We start from the raw sequence: 9,569 nt of genomic DNA, 5'->3' as shown, positions 1-9,569 counted from the left end.
TTAAGTGGCAGTTGGCCACCTACCATAGGCCCTTCTTTTCCCACACGTGCACTGGGGTTCCCAGGACATTGAATGTGTATGGGTGAAGTCAAGGACTTGTATGTCCTCATCCCTCCAAGAGTGATGCCACAGGGGTCAGGTTTAGACAGAGATGCCAGGTTGTGGACTCTTGAACAAGCCAGAAAGTGATTCTGGGGCTCAGCTCCAAAACTGAACACAGTAACTCCCCTTCAGGCCTGCTTCCGAGGCTCTTGGTTTCTGCCCTGTGGCTGATCTCCACAAAGATCCTTGGCTGCTTTCCAGAATCCCATTTTACACAGAATGCTCCCAGTGCCTCTGCTGGCTACTCCTGCCCCAAGTCTTCAACTACTTCCTCCCGAGTGATCCTCCCCAGCTTACTGAAAAATTATTACATACTATAGATTAGGTAATCTGCAACCCCAGAACTCACTCTGTAACCCAGGCAGGCACTGAACTTGTGATCTTTCTGTATCAGCCTTTCAAGTAGCTAGGATTAGGCTCATACTACCATGATTGCCTGGCTTCCTTTTTTGTTTTTCTTCCAGGACTGGGGATAGAACTGAGGGCTTTGTGCATGCTGGGCGAGCACTCGGACCCCTCGCTTAAATTCCTTTCGTTTCATAGAGCCTCTCTCATCCCCTCCCCTTACCATGGTCCCCTTTTTGTTAAAGATCCATTTTTATTATTTTTAATTGTTTGTAGGTGTGTGTGTCTGTTTGTGGGTATATTTCTGTGAGTTCAGCTGCCTAAGCAGGCCACAGGAATCAGATCTCCTGGAGCTGCAGTTACAGACAGTTGTGAGCTGCCCACTGTGGGTGCTGAGAACTGAACCCAGGTCCTCTGGAAGAACAGCCAGTGCTCTTAACCACTGAGCCAACTCTCCAACCCCTGTTTATGTTTGTTTTTCAAGACAGGGTTTCTCTATGTAACATCTCTGGCTCTCACTCTGTAGACCAGGCTGGCCTTAAACTTCCCGAGATCCACCTGCCTCTGCCTCCCAAGTGCTGAGATTAAAGGCGTGCACCACCGTTGCCTGGCTATTTTTTTTTTTTTTTTTTTTTTTTTTTTTTTGGTTTTTCGAGACAGGGTTTCTCTGTGTAGCTTTGTGCCTTTTCCTGGAACTCACTTGGTAGCCCAGGCTGGCCTCAAACTCACAGAGATCCGCCTGGCTCTGCCTCCCGAGTGCTGGGATTAAAGGCGTGCGCCACCACCGCCCGGCTATTTTTTTTTTTTTTAATTGGGCTAGAGAGTTGGTTCAACAGTTAAGAGCACCTTTTGCTCTTCCAGAGGACCCAGGTTCCCAGTACCTACACAGTGGCTCACAACCATCCTAATTACTCTTCCTGGTGCTCCACCTCCCTCCCCTGGTCCCCTGCAGGCACCAGGAACACACATACATACATGTAGGCAAGCCACTCATACACATGAAAAAAAATTTTTTGTTTGTTTTAGAGACAGGGCTTCTCTGTGTAGCTCTGGTTGTCCTGGAACTCACTGTGTAGACCAGGCTGGCCTGGAACTCTCAGAGATCCACCTGCCTCTGCCTCCTGAGTGCTAGGATTAAAGGTGTGCACCACCATCGCCCTAATTTTTTTATTATTACACTCATTTATTTATATTGTGTGTGTGTGTGTAGGTCAGAGGACAGTTTTCAAGTTGGTTCTCTCCTTCCACCTTGTGAGTCCCAGAAATGGAACTCAGGTTGTCAGCCTTGGCAGCAAGGTCCTTTATCCCAAGTCAGATCACCAGCTGTAATCTTGAACTTTTGATCCTCCTTCTGTGGCCTCCTGAGTGCTGAGGTTACAGGTATGTATCACCATGCCTGGCTACTTTTAATTACACTTTAAACTAGATTTTTTTATTTGTGTGTGTCTGTGTGTGTGTGTGTGTGTGTGTGGGCACTCACATCCATGGTGCACACGTAGAGGTTAGAAGATAACCTGGGGGAGTTGGTTCTCTCCTTCTACTGTGTTGTGGAAGGAGACTGGACTGAGCTTGTCCAGTTTAGCTGTAAGTGCCCTAACCTGCTGAGCCATCTTGTCCACCCTATTTTTAATTTTTCTAAGATTTATTTATTTATTATGTATACAGGGTTCTGTCTGCATGTATGCCTACATGCCAGAAGAGGGCACCAGATCTCATTACAAATGGTTGTGAACCACCATGTAGGTGCTGGGAATTGAATTCAGGACTTCTGGGAGAACGGTCAGTGCTCTCAACCTCTGAGCTATCTTTCCAGCCCACCCCCCACACTTTTAATTTTTGTATAGAAATCTCAGTACATGGATAAAAGCTCAAAAAACCTTGGAAAATGAATTCATTTCTTTTCATTTATGTGTCAGTGGGTGTATCTGGGTGCGTGTGGCACAGAGGCCAGAGAGGGTGTTGATCCACTGGAGCTGTAGTTATGGGCAGTGAGCTGCCCAGTGTAAGTGCTGGGAACTGAACTTGGATCCTCTTCAAGAGCAGTGTATTAGAGTTCTTGGCAGGAACAGAACTGTTAGAACAAAATATATGTGGGTTTATTAGCTTACAGGCTGTGATCTGGGTAGCTCAGGATTGGCTGTCTCCTGACAGAAAGGCCAAGGATCTGACAGTTGTTCAGTCTTGAGAGACTGGATGTCGCAGCAGTTCCAGTCTGATGCTGGAATCCTGAAGGATTCCTACAGAGCTGCTGGTCTTCAGTCTACCTTGGAATGTGGAAGAAGTAGGTTCTGACGCTACTGAAGGGATGCCTCACAGCAACAGGGCAGATGAACTTGTCAGCACAAGTGAGGGCAAGCAGACGAAAAGCTACCAGAGATGTGGCCCAGTTTTAGGGTGGGTCTTCCCACTTCAAAGGATTCAGTCAATAAACTCTCTCCCAGGTGTCCAGCTGCGTGTGTTTTAGTTGATTCCAGATGTGGTCAAGTAGACAGCCAAGATAAGCCACCTCTCCAGACCCCGATAAGTTATACTTCAACAGTGTCATTTCTACCCCCAACCCTTCCCCCTCAACCCCGTTCCTTCTTATAATAAATTTAATTTCTTACTTAACTTTCTAATGTTTCTTTCTGCAAATGTCTATTTATAAAACTTGGGTTACTTTTTGTTTTGGACAGCTGTGTGTTTCAGTCATCAGAGGCTGTCTAGTGAGCACAAAGGGAACTTTCCCTCCTGCTTTTTTGGCCAGCAGGAGCCCTGGCGAGTCTCCCTTTGCTCTGTACCCCTGAGGTGAGAATGAGGTGGGGGCTGGCGTTTAGGCTTGAGCACACTGTGATTGCAGCCTGGGCCGACTCGGCCTGGGTTGGTGCAGTAACTGGTACCTGGCCCCAGAACTTGGGTTTAGTGCAAAACTGGCTTAACACAGAGATAGGAACCAACTACCTAGCTCACATTTAACGAGGAAGCCACAGAAGGAGGATCCAAAGTTCAAGACTTCGCCTGGTCATCTGGCCTGGGGTAAAGGACCTGCTGCCAAGCCTGAGAACCCGTCTATGCAGCGAGTTCCAAGATGTCCAGGGTTGCAGAGAGACCCTGTCTTAAAAAAACAGAGGGGAAGATGGATTTGCACTAGAAAGCTTGCACTGTCTCCTTTGCCTTGTAGATTCAGCAAGGGGCCCTCACCAGCTGCTGCTGACCCGTCATGCTTCTTGAACCTCTAGCCCTCAGAGCTGTGAGCCAAGTAAGCTTCCATTCTTCACAAATTATCTGGTCCTGGGCATCCTGTTATGCAACAGAAGATAGATTAATGCACCATGTATGTGGCACCAGACTAGATCTTGCAAATAGTTCAACAGACTTAGTAAGGCCTTAACTCTAGAAAATTGTTACGTTGCTCAAAATCCACACTGACACCCTTACCTTGTACTCAAGGGGTTCAGCTGGCAGCGTCACGAGTGATGAGCAGACTACTGGACCAGGGTGGCTGAGGAGGGCACCAGTGGGGAGAAAGTATGGCTGAATATGTACCTGGAGACATTCAGAAGGGCTGTGTACAGGGGTTTGGATTGTCCACATGTCCAGGGTTTCTGGACTTAAAGGTCCAAAGCCCTCGGTAGACGGTCTAGGTCTGTTAAGTTTTTAATCAATGTCCTGACTCCATCCCCGTACTTTACCCTTCATTTTTCACCGACTGTAATTGTCCCCAGTTCACTAACAAGATGTTTTTATGTGACAACAGTACGTCTGTTTGGAGGCAAGTGGTGACCTCCACCTGGAAGTCCCTTCCAAGGACTTGGTGAAGAACTTCGATGGTCTTCTGCTCTTTCCTTGGCCAGCAGGGTATATTTAACTTCCAGGCTCAAAACCAATGTCAGAAGGGGCCAATACGAACTTACTGCTCATCAGTCAGGTCCAGTGGCTCAGGCCAGCCTTTCTGAGGCCTGGGTGTTTTCCCAGCAGACTACACAGGCTCCCCTGGTTAAGGACTACTACATGTTTTGGCAGAATCCACAAAGGTCTTCCCTGGAGAGGGACAAAGCTGCCCCCAGGTCCTTGGCGGGCCTTGCATCTGCCCCAAGGAGCAACCTGAGAGAGAGTGCAGGATCTGGTGCTACGTGAGCGCTCCCCTGCAGTGGCTACGTGAGTGCTCCTCTGCAGTGTCACGCAGGCCAGAGCAGAAACAGACCCATGTCCCAGCAGGGTCATCATCCACAGTGTGACTATCAGATGCTCTGAACACGCAGTTTCAATGGTACATGGAACTACAGATGTGAAATAAAATGAAAAGAGAAGAATGCAGAATAGTAAGTCCCCACTGATGATGATGTAAAAATCAGAATGCAGACTCAAGGAAACTAGTCTCTTGGGTAGTTGGTCTTGTATCCCAAGGCTCTGCATGAGGTGGTTGCTTGCTTGGGTAATGCTTCCTTCAGAAGAGAACTAAAGGGAATTTCAAGTTGGGTTAATTCAACCCCTTAGGTTTACTGCTCACTCTTTAATTTCCTGGATTTAAGGAATGTCCCAATGCAAGCTCATGTGTCTGCCCTTCAGCCCAAGAACAGGCTTGTGTTTTTAGTTTTGTTTTTCAAGACAGGATTTCTCTGTGTAGCCCTGACTATTCTGGAACTCACTCTGTAGACCAGGCTGGCCTTGAACTCAGAGATCTACCTGCCTCTGCCTCCTGAGTGCTGGGATTAAGTCTTCCTCTCTTCATACCATCATTTGGTAGTTGGAGGACCTCCTGCATGCCTGGCCCAAGCATCCACTGTCTTCAGGGATGACACAGGTCCAAGAACTTTGCTCCCTGGCCACTCTATCCAGTACCTTAAAGCTAACTGGCAAGCCAGGCCTAGTGGGGTACACTGATATCTTAGCATTCTGGAGGCAGAGGCAGGGTCATCCATGCAGGTTTGAGTCTAGCCTGGTCTACAATAAGAATTCCAGCCAGGCATGGTGGCACACACCTTTAATCCCAGCACTTGGGGAGGCAGAGGCAGGTGGATCTCTGAGTTCGAGGCCAGCCTGAACTACAGAGTGAGTTCCAGGACATCCAGGGCTACACAGAAAAACCCTGTCTTGAGGGGTAAAACAAAAAAAGAATTCCAGGCCAGCCAGGGGCTCTATAGTGAGACTGTCTGGTGAGCACTCACTCACTCTAGGCTGAGCACACTTCAGGAAATTTGAAAAACACCCCCATGAGATCAGAGTCATACCCAGTCTTTGAAAACTGAGGAAACTGTTGGGCGTGGTAACACAGGCCTATAACCCCAGCATTCAGGAAAGCAGAGGGCAGGATAAATGTTCAGGCTGGTACCATCCACGCTACATATTAATCCTCTGTCTCAAAGATTTTAAAAGAGGCGAAGAAACTTTCCCGTGTAACCTTGGATCTTCCTTGGGCACAGAGGATCAGGGTTGCAATCTGGATCACATTGCAAAGCATGGCATGACCCTTTACCTTCCTGGACAGGCCACACCCGAAAAGGGCACAGAATCCAGAGTGGCACATGATAAAAGCAAGAGGCACAGGCAGTCCCACAGGAAGGGCTGTGAGCAGGCAGGCTGCAAGAAAACTGGCAAAGGGTGACTCCTAGGACCACTTGTACAGAGCACAGCTTGTCCCTGCTAACAAGGTGCTACTGAACTGGGTCAGCTGGGTCTCCATGTGTACACAGGGACACTGCCCCTCACCCCTTAGAATGTCTGCCCCAGGCACAGGCAGCTGGGGCCAGCTCTGTCCCAGGAGTGCTGGGCAGCCCTGGCCCCCTGAGTCCATGCAGTAGGTGGGGAGGAACAGGAGCGACACCTGGGGACGAGAGTCAGCGTGCACACACATGTTTTCTAGAACAAAGGCTAAAGGAAGCAAGTTTCTCTCTCTTTATTTTAAGGACAAAAAATGTTATTAAAACATCTACATTATTATCAAGATACTAGACCTTATGATATTTAATATTAAAGTGTGGTATTCTTAAATTTTAATACAGACATTTTAAAAGGACCATTAGATTGATTACTGCCCAGCTGAGAAATGCAGCATCCCTCTCTCTGCCCTGACTCCATGTCTACTGAGCTGTCTCTTGCCTCCTAGGCACCCATTCAACTCTGAGCCTTCCACTGAATATAATCACCATTTAAAATGTTTTGTTTTCTCCCACCCCAGGTCATCCCTGTCTCTTTTCTCCTCCCTGGTGGTGGTGGGGGACCCAGGTCTAGAATGCAGGGAAGCCCAGATCTCAAGGACCCCTGGACAGATGAACAACAGGAAAACTCTGGACTCATCCTTCTCTGGTGGGAAACAAACACTAATCACGTCCTTTTCCTGAGCACACTGGTACTCCCCTCTAGACATGGATGTGTGGGAAACTAGCAGCCAGAGCAGGGCCAGGTGTGGGCCATCTTGCCCCTTCTGCCCAAATCATCTCTGAGCCATGGCTCCAGTCCCAGTCTCCTAAATAGCCAGATGACCTCATCAGTACCCCAAAACTCACAAGGATGTCTGCATTTTTCCCCCCGAATTCTTTATCTTTAGCCCTCATTAGAAGAGATTCCTTGGATACCACACACATATATAATATTATATAGAGCGATATATTTAATACCTGTGTATATATGCATCACAGGGGCGACATATATACACACTAGAAACAAGGCTGGTGACGACAGACTGCAACACCACAGGTCGGGAGAACAAGTATCATCAACATTCACGGCCACGGCCCCCACCTTGCATGTGGTCTCACCTCCCCTCCAGCCACACCGCCAGCACCCAAACTGCAGTGCTGGCCAGCTGAGGGCAGGGAAAGGGGGCAGGGGAGAGGAAAAGGTGCATGCCATGGTTATTGGAGAAGGTTGGGCAGTGGCACCATGAGGAATGGGTCCTTTATGCCCCAGGTGCCCATCATTACACCACTGAGTACCCGCAACCCTGGCTGCAGGGAAAATAAGTGTTCATTCCATCCCACTCCTTGCTAGCCTTAGTTTCTGGTTCCTTCTGGGAGTGCCCCACTTCTTATGCCAATGGTGTGGAGCATTCTGGAATGTTTGAGGGGAGCCAGGGGAGGCTGTGTCTACTCATGGGGAGTGGGATGAAGGGGGGTACACACACATCGGACGGTAAGAGACCTTGGTAGGTGGGGGCATGGGCTGGGGGTCAGCTAGGGTCCTAGGCAGCTGGCAGGGTTAGGCATAGGGTGGGGCTGGAATAGATGGTGTAACAGTATATTTGGGTCTTTTGGAGAAGACTATAGTAGATCCCCAGGAAAGAGAGGCTATGTCCCATAGTGGCCCATGGAGCCCAGGTCACCTCCCTGCTCTCAGTATTACCCGGACCCTCCCCATGCTTTGTACCTTGTGCAGAACCTGAGCTCATGGTACCTGTATTCCCCACCTCTCTGTGAAAGCTCTTGGAAATAGAACTTCTGCTGCTTACCCAACAGTATCCCCCACCGGGTGCTAACAAGACCAGCTCTGGTCTCAGCAGCCTTCCCCTAATTCCCAGGTCATGCTGCATGGGGCTGAGGAGCCCAGAGGCTCCAGCTGCTAATAGGTGGGGTCTTTTGACCAATGTTTACATCCCAGATCTGCACCAAACTGAGGGCTAGAGACCCTGGGCAAACCACTCTTCCTGCTAGACCTCAGTTTTCCTTTCTGTAAAATAGGGTTTGGGCTGTGTCTACAATAGTGGCTCACAAAGATGGCTGGGTATAGGATGGTTGTTAGGAGCACCTAGACCCCTTGGTCTAGCCTCAGATATCATCTACCTTCGCCCTTGCCCCTTTCATAGAGCAGGAAAACTGAGGCCCCAGGTGGTAAGTGGCCAGTACAGGGTCTCCAACTCCATCTCACAACTGTATTTTAAGCTAACCAGTGCTGCCTGCCCTCTGCTGTGTCCTGATCTGCCCCCAGGGAAGGGGAGAAGGGAAGGTAGAAAGGGAACAGGACCCTCCTGCTGCAGATTCAAGTGGGGACCCTAGGCTCCCCAGCCCTTTAGGAGCAGACAGAAGTTAAAGCTGTAGGCTGAAGCTGGAGAGGTCAGCCAGGCCCCTCCCTCTCCAACCAGGAGAACTAGACTTGGGGAGGGGCTGCCCCCATTTCGACAGGACAAGGACCCTGGGACCACTTGGGGTTGCAGTACATGACCTGGGTACACACACCTGGGGTGTTGGGGGTGGAAAGGATGGACAGGGACCCAGGGGACTGGAGGCTGCCGGATGGGGTGGTCCCCTGCCCCCAACTAACCTGCCCTGGCCATTCTGTCAGGCTTTCTGTCCCCAGCCCACCCCCGACCCCAGAACTTTGCCCACAGTTGAGATCTGGCCCTACTCCCCAGTGGTGGTGGTAGCAGTTGCAGCAGTGGGGGCTCCTGGGGTGGCAGCAGTGGGGTCCCCGTCCTCTTGCAGCAGGAAGTTGTATTTGCCGAAGTCATCATCCCGCGGACACAGAAGCATGTCCTTGCGGGCCTTGGCCAGCTTCTGCTTCAGCACCTCACGCCGGTCCAGCCACTCACTGAGTTCCTCTTGTCCATGGGCACAGCGGCATTTGTCCCCGTCTGGGCAGGCCTTGCCCTTCTGGAGCCTGTGAGTGGCAGAAGTCTCACTGCCTGAGCTCTATGCCTTCCCGCCTGGGGCCACTCGACCTTCCTAAGATGTGCCGCTCCCCAGCAGCTCTGGTCCCAGCTCAGGGAACCCCCGACCCAGGAGCACTCTCTAGGATCTGATCCATGCTGTGAAGGCGGGGTAGACAGGTCTGAACCCACCCCTCCATCCTGTACTCATATCCAAGGTACACCAAGTCAGGGGGATGGGACAGGTCACCTCACCCCTGCCCTCAGGCCCACCTCCTTCCTACCTCCCCCCCACGCTGCCCCATCATGCTGCCCTCAGCACCTGTCACAGAGCCGGAACTCGCCCATAGGGAAGCGGTAGGCCCAGCCACTGGCATCACTGTCGGAGGTGAAGACCTTCTCCTTGTGCTTCTCGGACTGGATATGCTGTTGCCACTGCTTCTTGCTGTTGCTGTTCTTACCACAGAGCCAGCAGTGGTAGCCCATCTGGGAGCACAGTTTTGTGGGTGCCAACTTCCACATCTCTGCCCCACTCAGCCCCTCCAGGCTGCCCTCCCAACTG

General features: G+C 50.5%; 1 protein-coding gene across 2 annotated transcripts in view; it reads right to left on the bottom strand.

Annotated features, from left to right (window-relative positions):
- Nucleotides 1-6,306: 6,306 nt before the first annotated feature.
- The window catches only part of Zc3h7b (zinc finger CCCH-type containing 7B), a 53,580-nt gene continuing 50,317 nt past the window's right edge, over nt 6,307-9,569 (bottom strand). For both annotated transcript variants that reach the window (XM_052748414.1, XM_052748415.1), the window contains exons 22-23: nt 9,330-9,493; nt 6,307-9,018 (exon numbers count right to left, since the gene is read on the bottom strand). In XM_052748414.1, the coding sequence (XP_052604374.1) occupies nt 8,763-9,018; nt 9,330-9,493 (420 nt within the window). In that variant the 3' untranslated portion in view covers nt 6,307-8,762. The remainder of the gene's footprint in view (nt 9,019-9,329; nt 9,494-9,569) is intronic.

Source organism: Peromyscus californicus, unplaced genomic scaffold (genome assembly GCF_007827085.1).
Source record: "Peromyscus californicus insignis strain IS unplaced genomic scaffold, ASM782708v3 Scaffold_20__1_contigs__length_68692818, whole genome shotgun sequence".
Lineage (NCBI taxonomy): Eukaryota > Metazoa > Chordata > Mammalia > Rodentia > Cricetidae > Peromyscus > Peromyscus californicus.
This window is presented reverse-complemented; position numbering and strand designations above follow the sequence as displayed.